The 19,940-nt window shown below is 46.8% G+C and overlaps 1 protein-coding gene across 8 annotated transcripts in view; it reads right to left on the bottom strand.

Moving 5' to 3' along the window:
* Positions 1-19,940, bottom strand: part of LOC139273219 (protein sel-1 homolog 1-like) — a 125,727-nt gene that overhangs the window by 67,578 nt on the left and 38,209 nt on the right. For all 8 annotated transcript variants that reach the window (XM_070889824.1, XM_070889831.1, XM_070889828.1 and 5 more), the window contains exons 3-4: positions 15,324-15,516; positions 9,645-9,750 (exon numbers count right to left, since the gene is read on the bottom strand). In XM_070889824.1, coding sequence (XP_070745925.1) covers positions 9,645-9,750; positions 15,324-15,516 — 299 coding nt within the window. The remainder of the gene's footprint in view (positions 1-9,644; positions 9,751-15,323; positions 15,517-19,940) is intronic.

Below are 19,940 nucleotides of genomic sequence, written 5' to 3'. Positions count from 1 at the left end.
GGACCGAGGCAAGATGGTGTTCCTGCTGCTGCAAGGAGCAGCGTGGCTGAAAAGAAAATGGCCATGGCAACATCACGAGGTGCAAAGCTGAGGGACCAACACGTGGGGTTCAACAAAGGATTTGATTGGGGTAAAGCCAGCAGGGTTCTCTTAAAAGAGACATTGTATGCATGGCAATCAATGTAACGAACCGATTAAGATTGTGAACAAAATGTTATTGCGAGATGTCGGTACCAGTCCTAATATAAAGAATAAAATGTTGTTGCGAGATGTCGGGAATATAGTGTCCCCTCGAGCAGCAAGCGAGCGAATTCGGGAGGGTAAAGGCACGGAGCTTGATACCCTGCCCTTGGTCTATCCCATGTTGCAGGCACCCGATGGCACCATTCGTCACGGACCTGGAAACGAAAACGGCGTCAATAGGTGCAGTCGGCCGCCGTTGCCCACCACCCGGGTGGAGACGGCGCAGCCCCCAGACCCAGTCACTACCTCAGCCATGTCCGGGAGCGAAAGGTCAGAACCAACGAGTTCCCCAAATGGGACCTGGAACAGCCAGGTTCCCAACACAGTTAGAGAGCAGGCAGAAGGCTCTGCAGCCCTCAAAGGAGGACAGGGAGGCCACACACATCTGTGGCTCTGCCCACCACTAGGCAATGGCAAAGGCCCGGAGTTCTGACTCGGTGAACGAACCAAGCCCACCCTGCTAGCAGGGGGCGCAACGCTGCCATCAGACGACTCAGACCCCATCCGGTTGCTCTGGAACTAGCGTCCTCACATACCTGTACTGCTACCTCAGTACCGAGCATGACTAAACCATGAATGCAATCTACCCAACCTGGCGCACAACCATAAAACGTAACGAATGTAAGTCACGGAACCAAGGTGCCACGATGCAAACTGAATTTTTTTTTCCTTCCTTTCTTTGTACTTACATTAACATACAGGATCAGATGCAGTGCAACAGGACAGCTGCATGATCTCGCTGTGGGAGGGGGAAATGGATGTCTGTAGCCATGGACACACACATGGATCACACCCAGAACCCACAGGAACCTTCACCGCATCATCGAACTATCCAATCTGATAAACACCACCAACGTTGTGGCAAAAGGACTTGGGGGTTAACAGGGAGAGGGCCAAGCCAAAGCACAGCCTAGGTGCAAGGGCTATTGGCATTTAAGTCTGGGGAGAGCTAAGCCAGAGCACATAGTGCAAAGGTAATTGGCACAAAGGACTTGGGGGAGAGTGATGTTGTATATGCTGACTATGGATGTACTCTATGTGTAGTCACTGTGAGATTGTATAAGATGGAGACTTGTTTACCTGATGTACTATCAATAAGGTTCACACTGTGTACATACATGCTGGCACCACTAGAGGGTGCAACTGGTGGAAACCGGGGGTTTCCTGCCCTGGTGGCAGGGCCCTGTATAAAAGGCTGCACACCATGCTTGCACAACACTCTGGTGTTTGGAATAAAGAACCAAGGTCACTACAGTTAAAGTACAACACATTGCCTTGTGGAGTCATTCATAAGTACATTATAGACATAACAGGAAGTGATTCCAGACAATTTGTGAACATGGTTGCTAATACAGGGAGTTCAAGGCCCTAAGTCCGACGCCTGAAAGAGGAGATCATTTCAAAGCATCTCGAGTATCAGAGACTCACCAGGAACATTAGTTAGGTGCCCCACACAGATTGAATGATGAACCAGATCATCAGCCTGCACCTTATGAGTCTGTGTTGTTGCAGTAAAGCAGATGACAGAGGGGGAGATGCAAGGAAAATTCAATGTTACAGATACTGTACAATATGGTGAAACACAAAGGAGACAATTGTCAGCCATTTTGGACTGAGTCGAGGAGAAGTTTTTTCCACTCAGAGGGTTGTGAATCTTTGCAGCTCTCTACACCAGAAGACTGTGGATGCTCAGACAGATTGAGGGCGAGGAAGTAGTGTCTCAAACGAGCATACTATGCATAAACAAAGGGGATTACAGTGGGATGAGGGCAGAGTTAGCTAAAGTAGACTGGCAACATAGAGTAAACGGTGGCACAATTGAGGAACAGTGGAGGACTTTTAAGGAGCTCTTTCATAGTGCGCAACAAAAATATATTCCAGTGAAAAAGAAGGGTGGTAAGAGAAGGGATAATCAGCCGTGGATAACCAAGGAAATAAAGGAGAGTATCAAATTAAAAACCAATGCGTATAAGTTGGCCAAGGCTTGTGGGAAACTAGAAGATTGGGAAAATTTTAAACGACAGCAAAGTATGACTAAGAAAGCAATAAAGAAAGGAAAGATAGATTATGAAAGTAAACTTGTGCAAAACATAAAAACAGATAGTAAAAGCTTTTACCGATATATAAAAAGGAAAAGAGTGACTAAAGTAAATGTTGGTCCTTTAGAAGATGAGAAGGGGGATTTAGTAATGGGAAATGTGGAAATGGCTGAGACCTGAAACAATTATTTTGCTTCGGTCTTCACAGTGGAAGACGCAAAGACCATGGCAAAAATTGCTGGTCACGGGAATGTGGGAAGGGAGGACCTTGAGACAATCACTATCACTCGGGAGGTAGTGCTGGACAGGCTAATGGGACTCAAGGTAGACAAGTCCCCTGGTCCTGATGAAATGCATCCCAGGATATTAAAAGAGATGGCAGATGCATTGGTTATAATCTACCAAAATTCTCTGGACTCTGGGGAGGTACCAGTGGATTGGAAAGCAGCTAATGTAACGCGTCTGTTTAAAAAAGGGGGCAGACAAAAGGCAGGTAACAAAAGGCCGGTTAGTTTAACATCTGTCGTGGGAAAAATGCTTGAAGCTATCATTATGGAAGAAATAGCGGGATATTTGGATAGGAATAGTGCAATCAAGCAGACGCAGCATGGATTCATGAAGGGGAAATCATGTTTAACTAATTTACTGGAATTCTTTGAAGATATAACGAGCATGGTGGATAGAGGTGTACCGATGGATGTGGTGTATTTAGATTTCCAAAAGGCATTCGATAAGGTGCCACACAAAAGATTACTGCAGAAGATAAAGGTACGCGGGGTCAGCGGAAATGTATTAGTATGGATAGAGAATTGGCTGGCGAACAGAAAGCAGAGAGTTGGGATAAATGGGTCCTTTTCAGGTTGGAAATCGGTGGTTAGTGGTGTGCCACAGGGATCGGTGCTGGGACCACAACTGTTTACAATATACACAGATGACCTGGTGGAGGGGACAGAGTGTAGTGTAACAAAATTTGCAGATTACACAAAGATTAGTGGGGAAGTGGGTTGTGTAGAGGACACAGAGAGGCTGCAAAGAGATTTAGATCGGTTAAGCGAATGGGCTAAGATTTGGCAGATGGAATACAATGTCGGAAAATGTGAGGTCATCCACCTTGGAAAAAAAAAACAGTAAAAGGGAATATTATTTGAATGGGGAGAAATTACAACATGCTGCGGTGCAGAGGGACCTGGGGGTCCTTGTGCATGAATCCCAAAAAGTTAGTTTGCAGGTACAGCAGGTAATCAGGAAGGCGAATGGAATGTTGGCCTTCATTGCAAGAGGGATAGAGTACAAAAGCAAGGATGTCCTGCTGCAACTGTACAGGGTATTGGTGAGGCTGTACCTGGAATACTGCGTGCAGTTTTGGTCACCTTACTTAAGGAAGGATATACTAGCTTTGGAGGGGGTACAGAGACGATTCACTGGGCTGATTCCGGAGATGAGGGGGTTACCTTATGATGATAGATTGAGCAGACTGGGTCTTTACTCGTTGGAGTTCAGAAGGATGAGGGGTGATCTTATAGAAACATTTAAAATAATGAAAGGGATAGACAAGATAGAGGCAGAGAGGTTGTTTCCACTGGTGGGGGAGACTAGAACTAGGGGGCACAGCCTCAAAATACGGGGGAGCCAATTTAAAACCGAGTTGAGAAGGAATTTCTTCTCCCAGAGGGTTGTGAATCTGTGGAATTCTCTGCCCAGGGAAGCAGTTGAGGCTAGCTCATTGAATGTATTCAAATCACAGATAGATAATTTTTTAAACAAGAAGTGAATTAAGGGGTATGGGGAGCGGGCGAGGAAGTGGAGCTGAGTCCACGGCCAGATCAGCCATGATCTTTTTGAATGGCGGAGCAGGCTCGAGGGGCTAGATGGCCTACTCCTGTTCCTAATTCTTATGTTCTTAGGGCAATGAGTATATTCAACACAGGGAGCGATAGATTTTTGGGCACTGAGGGAATGAAGGGATATGGGGATACGATGGGATGATGCAGTTGAGGTAGAAGATCAGCCATGATCTTAAAATGACAGAGCCGGCTCAAAGGGCTGAATGGCCGACACCAGCTCCTATTTTTATGTTCTTATGTTTGTTTGTTAAAGATTCGAGGATATAGTCATTAATTACAAGTGCTACCAAGAACCAGGATACTGCCAGATGTGCAGTGAGCCTAAATGATCGCCGCCTTGCAGAATCTCTTACTACCTTCAAAAGCATCCTCAAAACTTACTTTATTGACTTGCCTTTTGGCTGGCTCTCTTAACCTTCTTCACCCACCTCCTGCTCAGTGTTACACTGCCCCCTCCCCCATTACCATTCTTTGTAAAGTACCTTGGGATGTTCCAGTACGATAAAGGTGCTGTATAAGTTGCTCTGTTTTTATTGCTAACCAATCCAATAATAATACGAGTTAACATAGAAACATAGAAAATAGGTGCAGGAGTCAGCTATTCAGCCATTCGAGCCTGTACCGCCATTCAATGAGTTCATGGCTGAACATGCAACTTCAGTACCCCATTTCTGCTTTCTCGCCATACCCCGTGATCCCCCTAGTAGTAAGGACTACATCAAACTCCTTTTTGAATATATTTAGTGAATTGGCCTCAACAACTTTCTGTGGTAGAGAATTCCACAGGTTCACCACTCTCTGGGTGAAGAAGTTTCTCCTCCTCTCGGTCCTAAATGGCTTACTCCTTATTCTTCGACTGTGACCCCTATTTCTAGACTTCCCCAACATTGGGAACAGTCTTCCTGCATCTAACCTGTCTAAATCCGTCAAAATTTCAAACGTTTCTATGAGATTCCCTCTCATTCTTCTGAACTCCAGTGAATACAAGCCCAGTTGATCCAGTCTTTCTTGATATGTCAGTCCCACCATCCCGGGAATCAGTCTGGTGAACCTTCGCTGCACTCCCTCAATAGCAAGAATGTCCTTCCTCAAGTTAGAAGACCAAAACTGTACACAATACTCCAGGTGTGGCCTCACCAAGGCCCTGTACAACTGTAGTAACGCCTCCCTGCCCCTGTACTCAAATCCCCTCGCTATGAAGGCCAACATGCCATTTGCTTTCTTAACCGCCTGCTGTACCTGCATGCCAACCTTCAATGACTGATGTACCATGACACCCAGGTCTCGTTGCACCTCCCCTTTTCCTAATCTGTCACCATTCAGATAATAGTCTGTCCCTCTGTTTTTACCACCAAAGTGGATAACCTCACATTTATCCACATTATACTTCATCTGCCATGCATTTGCCCACTCACCTAACCTATCCAAGTCACTCTGCAGCCTCATAGCAGCTCACACTGCCACCCAACTTAGTGTCATCTGCAAATTTGGAGATACTACATTTAATCCCCTCGTCTAAATCATTAATGTACAATGTAAACAGCTGGGGCCCCAGCACAGAACCTTGCGGTACCCCACTAGTCACTGCCTGCCATTCTGAAAAGTACCCATTTACTCCTACTCTTTGCTTCCTGTCTGCCAACCAGTTCTCAATCCACGTCAGCACACTACCCCCAATGCCATGTGCTTTAACTTTGCACATTAATCTCTTGTGTGGGACCTTGTCGAAAGCCTTCTGAAAGTCCAAATATACCACATCAACTGGTTTTCCCTTGTCCACTCTGCTGGAAACATCCTCAAAAAATTCCAGAAGATTTGTCAAGCATGATTTCCCTTTCACAAATCCATGCTGACTTGGACCTATCATGTCACCTCTTTCCAAATGCGCTGCTATGACATCCTTAATAATTAATTCCATCATTTTACCCACTACCGATGTCAGGCTGACCGGTCTATAATTTCCTGTTTTCTCTCTCCCTCCTTTTTTAAAAAGTGGGGTTACATTGGCTACCCTCCACTTCATAGGAACTAATCCAGAGTCTATGGAATGTTGGAAAATGACTGTCAATGCATCTGCTATTTCCAAGACCACCTCCTTAAGTACTCTGGGATGCAGACCATCAGGCCCTGGGGATTTATCGGCCTTCAATCCCATCAATTTCTCCAACACAATTTCCCGACTAATAAGGGTTTCCCTTAGTTCCTCCTTCTTACTAGACCCTCTGACCCCTTTTATATCCGGAAGGTTGTTTGTGTCCTCCTGAATGAATACCAAACCAAAGTACTTGTTCAATTGGTCTGCCATTTCTTTGTTCCCCATTATGACTTCCCCTGATTCTGACTGCAGGGGACCTACGTTTGTCTTTACTAACCTTTTTCTCTTTACATATCGAAAGAAACTTTTGCAGTCCGTCTTAATGTTCCCTGCAAGCTTCCTCTTGTACTCGATTTTCCCTGCCCTAATCAAACCCTTTGTCCTCCTCTGCTGAGTTCTAAATTTCTCCCAGTCCCCGGGTTCGCTGCTATTTCTGGCCAATTTGTATGCCACTTCCTTGGCTTTAATACTATTCCTGATTTCCCTTGATAGCCACGGTTGAGCCACCTTCCCTTTTTTATTTTTATGCCAGACAGGGATGTACAATTGTTGTGGTTCATCCATGCAGTTTCTAAATGTCTGCCATTGCCCATCCACTGTCAACCCCTTAAGTATCATTCGCCAACCTATCCTAGCCAATTCACGCCTCATACCTTCAAAGTTACCCTTCTTTAAGTTCTGGGCCATGGTCTCTGAATTAACTGTTTCATTCTCCATCCTAATGTAGAATTGCACCATATTATGGTCATTCTTCCCCAAGGGGCCTCGCATAACGAGATTGCTAATTAATCGTCTGTCATTACACAACACCCAGTCTAAGATGGCCTCCCCTCTAATTAATTTGTAGTTCCTACGAAAATTAGCTCTGAGAACTAAAGCAGGTTACTCAGCTGGTAATAAAGATTTGAGAAAGTACTGGGTGATGCAGTGTTTCTCTTTTCAAACCTTGAACTACAGTTTGAAAATAATATATTTTTTATTAGCTCCTGGGATGTCGGTGTCGCTGGCAAGTCCAGGATTTATTTCCCATCCCTAATTGCCCTCGAGAAGGTGGTGGTGAGCTGCCATTTCAGAGGGCAGTTAAGAGTCAACCACATTGCTGTGGGTCTAGAGTCACATATAGGCCAGACCAGGTAAGGATGACAGATTTTCTCCCCTAAAAGGACATTAGTGAACCAGATGGGTTTTTACGTCAATCTGGTAGTTTCACGGTCACCATTACTGATACTAGCTTTTTATTCCAGATCTATTTCATTAACTGAATTTAACTTCCCCAGCTGCCATGGTGGAATTTGAACTCACACCTCCTGATCTTTAGTGCAGGCCTTTGGATTACTAGTCCAGTAACATAACCACTATGCTACCTTACCCCAAAGCAATATCTATGAGATAGCTGTAAGTGCACCAAGTGAAATTAGTTCATAGTGAGCCGAAATAAAAAGTTTAAGGCTCTTCATAATCTGACACTAACTGTGAAGTTATTCAAAGAAGCCACAAAAATGGCTGCCGTGGGAAGTAGAATTTACACAATAGTACAGCTGAGGGTGCTTTTGTGAGGTCAATTAAGATAATTATAATGCATGATTTAAATATTTCATTTAATACATAATTGAAATCTAAGATGGAACTTGGTGCCAGATGATCTGGAAACCAAAAAAATCATCCTTTGATGCTGTGATTGATTAGATCAGTAGGATAGAGTGCCGAATTTGGATTTTCCTCTCTGTCCCAATGATGGCAGGACTTTCATCTGACTTCAGCCAAGTTCTCTGAGTAAGGGTCATTCCTGTACCGAGTGCAAGTGCTGGTCCCATTAATGGTGCCACTGGGATCCCAGCCTCAATTGGGAGGCAGGGAATTTACTGCAGTGCGCTTCACCACAGCTTGGCAATGGTGGGAAAGACGTCATATGATGTCACTATATGTGTGTCAGCCGTGGCTCAGTTGGTAGCACCCTCGCCTCTGAGACAGAAGGTGGTGAGTTCAAGTCCCACTCCAGGGACTTGAGCACAAAAATCTTGGCTGACACTCCAGTGCAGTACTAAGGGTGTGCTGCACTGTCAGAGGTGCCGTCTTTCAGTTGAGATGTTAAACCGAGGCCCTGTCTGCTCTCAGGTGGATGTAAAAGATCCTATGGCATTATTTCAAAGAAGAGTCGGGAAGTATCCCTCAATCAACATCACTAAAACAGATTATCTGGTCATTATGACAAAGCTATTTGTGGGAGCTTGTTGTGCATAAATTGGCTGCTGCGTTTTCTACATTGCAACAGTGACTACACTTCAATAGTACTTCATTTGCTGCAAAGTGCTTTGGGACGTCCGGTGGTCCTGAATGACGCTATATAAATGCGAGTCTTTTTTCCTTTATCCTGTTCTAATATGCTTGCCTGTATTTGGGTATGCGTATTACATGCGCAATTGCTACTTCTGGAGGAAAATCTGGAAGTAGTGAGGTTGAGTCACCAGCGGAATGGCTCCCTGCTGATATTCATTTTCTGCCCACCCAGATTATGTCAAGGAGCCAGCGTAACTCAAGAGGAAATTCAGGACCGATTTATCTAAGTTTGATATGAAGAATGGTTTATCAGCCACTGTGTGGGGTCAATAATGCAGTCTGAACACTGTGTCAATGCCATTGGTGCTGCATGGGCATTATTTACACTTGGGCTGACCTCATCAGATAATGCAAGGTCTGCCTATCTACATACTTAATTGTTGGTCTGGGCACATTGCCCATTGTGCGGTGGACATTCTGCCAAAGTACCAGGCATAGAGCACAAAAGGAATGGGAAGGGGGCAAAGGAGCACTAGGTAAGGGCATTAGTACCAGGCAGCCAGGGACAATTGACAAGGATGCCTGAGTTTTTTTAAGCTGGACTGTAATGGTGACCTCCCTTCAGCACTCACTGAAAATGGGCTCCTTGTGGCTGAAGTGCTGCTGTATTTCACAATCTAAGAGATGACAACAGTAACTACACTTCAAAAAGTACTTCATTGGCTGTAAAGCACTTTGTTACGTCCTGAGGTTGATATAAATGCAAGTCTTTTTTTCTTAAACTATTGTAGCATGATCCAGTGTGCAGATTACTGCAAATCAAGTTATTAATCCCACAGGTCATCTATCATCTTCAGTGGACAATTATTGAACAGCTTATAAGATTGTGGTAGGCAAGGTCCTTTTATAGAAATTTGTGTGAAAAAAATTGAAAGAGAATATCGTACTTTAAAAACCTGGAAATTGTAGCCATAGTTTATTGGTTAAAGATGATAAGAATCTTTCCTTGTTCCCATTCAACACCTCACATGGGAATACTGGACACTTAAACATTGTGGGAAAAAATATACAAATCTGTCACACTGAAATCTTTAACTTGAGCACAAAATGTAACCACCACCTCAGATTTGATTTATTCATACTCACTCCTTCCTTAGATTCTTATCTCGAGATCTTTTCAGGATTTTGGTCCCATTCTGATAGTATTCTTCCATTTCCTGTGCTTGCTTGTTATTCACTGTTTCTTGCTGATCTGTTGTGTTCAAAATATTACAGGTGTTCAATGCTAAAAATGCTCAAACAATTGTTTTAACATTTTGTGCACATTGAGCAATAATGAAATGTGCAGATTTAGAAATAATTCAATGATGCTCAACTGTAACCAAAGAATTATTTTAAACTTGGAACTGCAATAAATATTTTAAGTTACCATTGGTGCAGTGACTTTGAATGAATGGAATGCTGTGAATAGCGCAAAATTTTATTCTGGCCATTGGTAATGAGATTAACAGAAATAATGTTTTTCATGACCCCTGAAGCATTTGTAAGTGGCCACTTGGAGAATGGCATTAGTAAAGCATTGGGAACTAGATGTTCTCTGCCTCATCACACTCTGTAAAATGATGCTTGCAGTGGTGAAGGAGATACAGTTCTGAGAAACACCGAAGATCTTGCGATGTCAGTATTGGTAAGCTTGTGATGCTGTTTATGCACCAAAATATAAACTTGGATTCTTAGGCCTAGAAATCTGATGATGCGGGAAAACGGCCAGTGCCAATGCTGGCCGGTGTTAACCCCTGCCTGTAAAAAGAGCGCAAGCAGCACTGTTATTTTGGTGTTGCCCGCTGATTTGAATGATCAGAGTGCAGAACCTACCATACAACACGGTGTTTCAGACAATATGCTCAGCAGAAGGCCCAATATAGCGTGGCCGTAGCATCCCTGGAGTGAGGCAGGATTGTTTTAAAGCTAGCCTCTCATGTTAGAAAGCAGTCTCAAGCCTTTATAGGGGAACTGCCTTCTAAAATGAAAATCATTTTAAAATAGGCAGTCTTTAGCCCTTAGAGTTCAACTGCCTTATGAAAAAAAACATAAAAAATAATTCCAAAATGGCAGTCTTCAGTTCTTAAAGCTGAACTGCCTTCAGCACGTAAAAAAATTAGTAAAAGTGCTTCAGTAATAACTCAACCGGCTCAGCAAGCCAGGAAAAGGGAACCCAGGGCTTTGCATACAGCACTCCAGCTTTGAGCAAGAGGTCCACACTGCAAGAGAGGTCCACTGCCCACAGGGGCCAGGAGGCCCTCCAGAAAGAAGGATGTGAGACCAGATCGCCGAAGCGATCATTGCTAGCAATGTCGCCCGCACCACCTGGCTCCAGTGTCCAAAGAAGTTTCATGATCTCAGACCAGTGGTCAAGGTCTATAAATGGATCTTCAAAAGTCGTCTCCTACTAACTGCACCACCAGCCTCACACACTGCCCCCCCCTCTCCCCCCTCACCCCAATAATCTGCACCAAACACGAGGCACACCTCCCATTCCTAGCTTCATCTCACCCGCTTGGAAGAGCCGGTGCTGGCCATTCTTGGCAGGGGCATGGCTGAGCCCTTGGCCAGCGGTGGGGCTGAGAGAATACAGTAATGCTGGTATCCTCATATGTCATCCTCCTTCTCACATCCCACTTCCCCCTCATCCCACAATCCCTTCTGATATGCAAGTTGTGCATGGTGTAAGCATGCAGCTCTTGCTTTCCTGCCCTCCCCTCACCACACCACCACCCTTGTGCCTTTCTCATTTCACACACCGAAGAAATGCAGCCTGTCCAGCCAGTGAGTGACCAAGAAGAGGGAGAGGAGAGTGAAAAAGAAGAAGAAACAACACTTGATTTGACACTCCCAGCGACCAGCTACTAAAGATTGACCAGCAAGGCCAAGTTCAGTATCCCCCACTAACAGTCAGCAGCCTTCCACCAGCCATGCTGCAGCCACTGGGGTAGCACCGTGTCAAATTTTTTTTGTCTCGTAATAGTCCTGTGAAGTGCCTGGGGACCGTTTCACTACATTAAAGGCACTATATAAATACAAGTTGTTGTTGTTATTTATTTCAGCATTGTGCCCAAGAGGACCCTGTGATGGTCAGTAACCGAAGGAAGGTAAGGTGTGGGACTAATGTTGAAAGGGGAATTGGGGCCGTGGTTACTAGTACCGCAGGCAGATGATCCGATCCCAAATATCCCAACCAGAAAGGGGCTGTCTGGGTTGCATTCTTCCTTCCACCTCTTGTGCGCCTTCCCTTTCTGCTTCCTCCTCTTTCTGTGTCTTCCTCTTCTGCTTCTTCCTCTTCCCTCTGCGAGCAGCTTTTCCCCTTTAATGCCTCGGCTTCATCTCCATGTGCCCCCTTGGACTGTGAGCAAGTGGTCTTTTCAGAGACAAAATATTGCGGATGCTGGAAATCTGAAATAAAAGCAGAAAATGCTGGAAACACTCAGCAGGTCAGGCAGCATTTTGACCTGAAATGTTAACTCGGTTTCTCTTCCCACAGATGCTGCCTGACCTGCTGAGTATTTCCAGCATTTTCTGTCTTCTCAGAGGTCTTGCTTTGTCATCAGAAGCCTTGCAAGCAGCCAGCAGCACTCCCTGCACACTTCAAAAACTTTTAAAATGTATTGCACCAAGCCGCTACTTCAATAAAATGTAAAAGATCCAGTCCAAAAGCTGAAATCCAAACTTACCTGAAAGATGTGTGTGTCCCTTTAAGAAGCGCTGACAACAACTCTGCGGGGCTCTTTCACAAACATTTTTTTGTGCGTATTTAGGACAAAATAGCAGTTGTGGCACCAGATCAGGCATTGCATGCCGACGACCTGCTTATTTAAATTTGAGAGGCTAGAGCCGTCAATGGCAGCGCTATGGCCCTCACCAAAATAGCGGCCGCTATATCCCATGCCGGAAATGAGATGGCCGCCATGTTTTCAACAAAACCAGCCTTACCGGCCGGCGCTATACCAAGGAATTTCTGGACCTTAGAAACTACGGCCTAGAAATTCCAGTATGCAGCCCTGGCCAAGGCTAACGGCCGCCCGCCGAGACAGCGCAGGAAGCACTGGTATTTTGCTGTTAATTAACATCACCGGTGCAGAGAACTTGTGGTGCAATGTGCTCTTTCCAGCTCTACCTCAGCAGGAGGCCAAAATCGCGTCTGTGTCCCGCTTGCAGTGAAGGAGAATGGGGAAGAAACACGCGAACCTGTAGGCCATGTACAGCTCCCTGTGGCTGAGGAGCTTCTCCCGGACTCACAGTGCGGATTTCGTCCACTACGGGGTACAACGGCGCAACAACTGCAAGAGAAATGCAGGGAACAGCACCAACCCTTGTACATGGTCTTCTTTGACCTTACAAAGACCTTTGACACTGTTAACCGCGAGGGACTATGGAGCGTCCTCCTCCGTTTCGGTTGCCCCCAAAAGTTTGTCGCCATCCTCCGCCTGCTCCACGACGACATGCAGGCCGTGATCCTGACCAACGGATCCATCACAGACCCAATCCACGTCCGGACCGGGGTCAAGCAGGGCTGCATCATCGCGTCAACCCTCTTCTCGATCTTCCTCACTGCAATACTCCACCTCACACTCAACAAGCTCCCCACTGGAGTGGAACTAATCAACAGAACCAGTGGGAACCTGTTCAACCTTCATCATCTCCAGGCCAGATCCAAGAATGTCCCAACCTCTGTTGTCGAGCTACAGTACACGAATGACGCTTGCGACTGCGCACATTCAGAGATTGAACTCCAAGACATAGTCAACATCTTCATTGAGGCGTACGAAAGCATGGGCCTTACACTAAACATCCGTAAGACAAAGGTCCTCCACCAACCTGACCCCGCCAAGATCCATGGCACGGCCCTGGACAACATGGACCACATTCCATACCTTGGGAGCCTATTATCAGCAAGGGCAGACATCCACGATGAGGTTCAACACCACCCCCAGTGCGCCAGCGCAACCTTCGGCCGCTTGAGGAAGAGAATGTTCGAAGGTCAGGCCCTCAAATCTGGCACCAAACTCATGGTCTACAGCGCTGTAGTGATACCCGCTCTCCTGTGTGGCTCAGAGATGTGGACCATATACAGTAGACACCTCAAATCGCTGGAGAAATACCACCAACGATGTCTCCGCAAGATCCTGCAAATCCCCTGGGAGGACAGATGCACCAACGTTAACGTCCTCGATCAGGCCAACATCCCCAGTATTGAAGCAGTGACCACATTCGACCAGCTCCGTTGGGCAGGCCACATTGTTCGCATGCCTGACACAAGACTCCCAAACCAAGCGTTCTACTCGGAACTCCTAAACGGCAAGCAAGCCCAAGGTGGGCAGAGAAAATGTTTCAAGGACATCCTCAAAGCCTCTTTGATAAAATGCAACATCCCCACCGGCACCTGGGAGTTCCTTGCCAAAGACCGCCCTAAGTGGAGCAATAGCATCCGGGAGGGCGCTGAGCACCTCGTCACCGAGAGCATGCAGAAAGCAAGCGCAGGCAGCGGAAGGAGCGTGTGGCAAACCAATCTCCCCACCCACCCTTTCCTTCAACGACTGTCTGTCCCCACCTGTGACAGAGACTGTTCAGTCACCTAAGAACTCACTTTTAGAGTGGAAGCAAGTCTTCCTTGGTTTCGAGGGACTGCCTATGATGATGATGATGAGTGGCCATACTTGTTACAACAATATTACCTGCCACCCAATTACTAATTATGTTTATTGATGTTTTAATAATTCATGAAATTAATGCATCTACCTTCTCTGTAACATTAATCTTTCTCCAATGGTTACTCCTGAAAGTGTTTAAATGTGTCGTAATTGTGCCAGCTTTTAGTGGGTCTTGCATACTCGACACAAATTAATTATTTGATAAATAATTGGTTATGGAATTTTGAATAAATTCATTATAATTCCTTAAAATCTTAAGCAGTTGAGTCCAGATTTGCTAGGGGTTGACATTCTGGTGCCGCTATCATAAAGATAAAAGAGATCGTATCAGAGATTATCTTCAAACGTTGCAATGGAGTTCTCGGTAATCTGATGCTCTTTAGGAATTTGTTATTTTTACTTGCTGGGAATCTGCGCAGGAATTTGCAGTCTTGTACAACTGTTCAGTTCTGAGCTAAAAGCTTGTTCCACAAAGTTTTACCCGTTGATTTACAGAACCACAAACACTGTAGGCCTCCTGGAAAGCTGCCGGAAAATGTAACCAACCCCCATCACTCATGGGCAAAAAATGAATGTATAAAAGAAGAACCTTGGCAAAGGAGGCATTTGAAGTTCTGGCATCCATCTGAGCTGCTTTCCGCTTGTCAGCCTTTATCTTCTTCTAAATTCTGCCAAGGCCTGCCAGACTTCCTCACTGCGTCCCCCCACCCCCACCCCCCGCCCCCGCCCACTACTAAATACTGCTATCTGGAGAGTCCTGGCTGTCTTACATTTGTCAGCTGAAGCATCCTCATGGCTATTAATGCTTCTGAAGCGCTTTTAGCGTCTGTACGCATGGGAATGCTTTAGAGAGGGCAGCAAGAGAAGCAGCGATATAGAAAATGGATGAGCGGGCATCAACTCGGCGTTGCACGCCAATTGACCTCACGCTCTGACTAATTACAATACTTTCGGCGAGCGCAAGCAACGGCAGCGGTGCCGACCTGTCGAAAATGGTGCCGCTGCTGGACACACTGTAAGCGGGTGCCATTTTTCTCCCGAATCGGGCAGTAACAGCAGCACTAATCCCCTGGATTTCTAGGCCTTCCAGTCTGGGTTTATAGTGGTACAGTTTTCTTACCTTGCAAAATCTGTTTTGAACCATTATTTGTCTCTTGTAATTTTTTGCCATTATCCTCATTTTTGTTTGTATTGGGTGAAGGCTGTATTTTCTGGGCTGTCACTGACTCACTTTGTTTTGACTCGCTGGCAACATGATTTTCTTTTAATACCAATGACTCCAATGGCGTACTTCCATTATCATCTTCCACGTCCTGAAATGTAGGATTATTTGGGATCAATTCTAACAATGATAACACTAAGTTTGAACATATTTTTTGTAGGGGACGAGACCGATTTTTTATTTTCCCAAGAATCTTCCCTCACCCCATCTCTAAGGGCCCAAACTTGGTCAATGCTAAGGCCCGCCAAAGTGCCGCCCAAAGGACCGGCCAGAGACCTGGTGGTACTTTGGCAGGGAGATTCCTCCAAAAGATCTGCAAAGACTGCTTGGCGGCCAAGAAACGATTTACGTCGTGAATCTGGGCGGCAGCGGGCGGGAGCTCCCAATCTCGGCGGCAAATGCAATCCTCGCCAAAGTGCCGCCGAGGATTGAGTCGGGCCCAGGGACAGGGGAACATATAAAAATAAAAATTTGCACAAAAAAACCCCACTGGAAATCCTTCAGGGGACCCCATCCACATGAATCGCTGCAAAAAAAAGGTTGGGGTCCTTCCCCCTGCTGCCGCCCGGAGGAATCTGCCAGCTCAGCGGGCGGGAGAACACTTACGCATCTTGCGCGTTAGTGGCCGGTTCCCAGCGGTCCTCCCCTCCCGCCGGCGGGAGGCCAAGTGGAAACTGGCACCGAGGGGAGACCGCCCAAAAAACTCGGCGGCAACGGGCGGTAAGGCCACCAAGAGTTGGTAACATATGTAGAAATTATGGCCAGAATTTTAATCGGTAGGTGGGTTGGGAGCAGGGAAGGAGGGCTAGGAAACAGTCAGGAAACCCGGGAGAATGGGTTTCCCGCATGCCCCGCCAAATTTAACAGCATTTCAGATGTCTATTTCCCACCCTCAGCCGGCCAGATGGAAAGAATGGCTGGTTGCAAGTGGGTAGGCCTGTGACACTAGGCTGCAGAGAGAAAGGAGGAAAGAATCGGTTGGAGGATAAGAATGGAACCAGGCGAGTGCAGTCTCACCCAGTGTCTTAAAGGAGGCGAGAGAGAGAGAGAGAGAGAGGCAAAGATGTTTAGGGAGAGCTTAGGTCCTCGGCAGCTGAAGGTACGACTGCTAATGGTGGAACGATTAAAATCGGGGATGCGCAAGAGGCCAGAACTGGAGGTGCAGATATCTCAGAGGGTTGTAGGGCTGGAGGAGGTTACAAAGATAGAGGGCCCAACTTTGCCCAACCCCTTTTTTCGGCGCACTGACCTGAAGCTGGCCGACTTTGCGCGCTGGAAAGGGCGCCAGAAAAAAGGGGCCCCATCCTGGCCGCTCTTCGGAGTCCTGGTGTGGCATGGAGGCTGAAGGAGGGGGCGGAGCAACAGGCCAGTGCAGAAAGCACTGCCGGCACTTGCGTGCATGCTCAGTGAGAGCTGCGCGCATGCTCCTGCCCTCCCAGCGTGTCCTGTGGGCTGTGAGGAGGACCCGATACTCGCAGCCCCAATCCCAGGCCGAAGGCCACTGAGTTCCCGGGCAGGTAAGGGCTTTGCTTTTATTTTTTATTTAGTGGCTGTGCTTGTGTGGCTGTGCTTTAAACTTTTGATTGGAGGGGGTGGGAGGAGGAGGAGATTTTTTGGGGGGGGGAGGAGGAGGAGGAGGAGGAGAAGAGTTTTGGGGGGGAGGAGGAGGAGAGTTTTGGGGGGGGGGGGAGGAGGAGAGTTTTGGGGGGTGGGGAGGAGAGTTTTTTTTTGGGGGGGGAGGAGGAGGAGGAGAATTTTTTTTTGGGGGGAGGAGAGTTTTGGGGGGGAGGAGGAGAGTTTTGGGGGGGGAGGAGGAGAATTATTTTGCGGGGGGAGGAGGAGAGTTTTTTTGGTGGGGGGAGGAAGAGAGTTTTGGGGGAGAGGGGAGGGAGGGAAAGAGATGAGACTTCCAGACCCACGAGCTGTGATTCCTCCGGTCGCTTGGTGGCGCCACCCCTCCGCCCCCGAGACTCCCCGGCCCAGCAGCTGTGACTTCTCCGGTGCATGTCTTCCCTCCCCTTTCCCAGGCCAAATAGCCTCACGCATAGGCCGGCCCGCTGCTTTTCCTGGGCAGACTTTAAAGATAAGGTAGGATTTACTTCTTTTTTTATTGTATTTTATTGGTTTGAGCTTTTCCTTAATGTTTGCTGCTTGGTTGTTGAGGTCCTCTCCAGTTCCCTTCCCTCCCCTATCCCTGCCCTAATGTCTGCTGAATGTGCGCTGCTTTTTCTTAACTGCCCGCAAGGTTTTTCAGAGCTGGCCACATACGCTGATCTAAGTGGATTTGGAGTATGTTTTTGCTGGCCAAAGTGGCATAAATGGCCAAAACTGTCGTAATTGTCTGGGAACGCCCCCTTTTGAAAAAAAAAAACTGACCAAAAAAAATCGTACCCAACGGACTTACTCTGGAGCAAATCTTTTGGGGAAAATAGCATTTTTTAAACTTACGCCAGAAAAAACAACTTACTCCAAAAAAATTGATGCAAGTCATGGTCAATGTTGGGTCCAGGGAGTGGGGAGGCCATGGAGGGATGAGAATTTTACAATTGAGGCGTTGCTCAACTGTGAGCCAATGTAGGGCAGCGAGCACAGGGGTGATTGGTAAACGGGACTTGGTGCGAGTTAGGATATGCGCAGCAGAATTTTGGATGAGCTTAAGTTTATGGAGGGTGGAATATGGGAGTCTGATCAGGAATGCATTGGAATAGTAACAAAGATATGGATGAGGGTTTCAGCAGCAGATGAGCTGATGCAGGGGTGGAGTCGGGCGATGATACAAAGGTGGATGTAGGCGGTCTTACTACAGATGTGTAGTCAGAGGCCCTTCTCTGGGTCAAATACGACACTAGGATTGCGAACAGTCTGGTTCAGCCTCAGATATTCCATTATTTTTTTAATTCATTCCTAGGATGTGGACGTCTCTGGCAAGGTCAGCATTTATTGCCCATCCCTAATTGCCCTTGAGAAATGGTGAGCTGCCTTCTTGAACCACTGCAGTCCGTGGGGTGAAGGTACTCTCACAGTGCTATTTTTGATCCCGCAACAATGAAGGAACGGCAACATGTTTGCAAGTCAGGATGGCATGTAACTTGGAGGGGAACTTGAAGGTGATGATGTTCCCATGTGCCTGCTTCCCTTGTCCTTCTAGGTGGTAGAGATGGCTGGTTTGGGAGGTGCTATCAAAGAAGCCTTGGCCAATTGTTGCAGTGCATCTTGTAGGTGTTACACAGTGTGTACCATCTAGAGCTTGCCTGCACTCATCCAGGCAAGTGGAGAGTATTCCATCACACTCCTGACTTGTGACTTGTAGATGGTGGGAAGGCTTTGGGGAGTCAGGAGGTGAGACACTCGCCGCAGAATACCCAGCCTCTGGCCTGCTCTTACAGCCACAGTATTTATGTGGCTGTCCAGTTAAGTTTCTGTTCAATGGTGACCCCCAGGACTTTGATGGTAAGGGATTTGACGATGGTAATGTCGTTGAATGTAAAGGGGCAGTGGTTTGACTCTCACATGTGTGGTGTGAGTGTTACTTGCCACTCATCAGCCCAAGCCTGAATGTCATCCAGGTCTTGCTGCATTCGGGCATGGACTGCATCATTATGAGGAGTTGCGAATGGCACTGAACACTGTGCAATCATCAGCAAACATCCCCACTTCTGACCTTATGATGGAGGGTAGATCATTGATGATGCAGCTGAAGATGGTTGGGCCTAGGACACTGCCCTGAGGAATTACTGCAGTGATATCCTGGGGCTGAGATGATTGACCTCCAACAACGAGTACCATCTTCCTTTCTGCTCGGTATGACTCCAACCAGTGGAGACTTTTCCCTCTGATTCCCATTGTCTTCAATTTTACTCGGGCTCCTTGATGCCACACTCGATCAAATGCTGCCTTGATGTCAAGGGCAATCACTCTCACCTCATCTCTGGACTCTTTGTCCATGTTTGGACCAAGACTGTAATGAGGTCTGGAGCCAAGTGGTCCTCCCAGAACCCAAACTGAGCAGGTTATTGTTGATTAAGTGCCACTTCATAGCACTGTTGACGACACCCTCCATCTCTTTGCTGATGATTGAGAGTAGACTGCTAATTGGTCAGATTGGATTTGTCCTGTTTTTTGTGGACAGGACATAGCTGGGCAGTTTTCCACATTGTTGGATAGATGCCAGTGTTGTAGCTGTACTGGAACAGCTTAGCTAGAGGTACGGCTAGTTCTGGAGCGCAAGTCTTCAGCACGACAGTCGGGATGTTGTCAGGGCTCATAACCTTTGCTGTATCCAGTGCGCACAGCCGTTTCTTGATATCATGTGGAGTGGATCAAATTGGCTGAAGACTGGCTTTTGTGACGGTGGGGACCTCAGGAAGGGCGATATGGATCATCTACTTCTAGCTGAAGATGGTTGCAAACGCTTCAGCCTGGTCTTTTGCACTCGCGTACTGGGCTCCACCATCATTGAGGATCCCGTTAGTTGTTTAATTGTCCACCACCATTCATGACTGGATGTGGCAGGAC

Source organism: Pristiophorus japonicus, chromosome 9 (assembly GCF_044704955.1).
Source record: "Pristiophorus japonicus isolate sPriJap1 chromosome 9, sPriJap1.hap1, whole genome shotgun sequence".
Classification (NCBI taxonomy): Eukaryota; Metazoa; Chordata; class Chondrichthyes; family Pristiophoridae; genus Pristiophorus; species Pristiophorus japonicus.
Note: the sequence above shows the minus strand (reverse complement) of the source record. Positions and strands in the feature narration are given on the sequence as shown.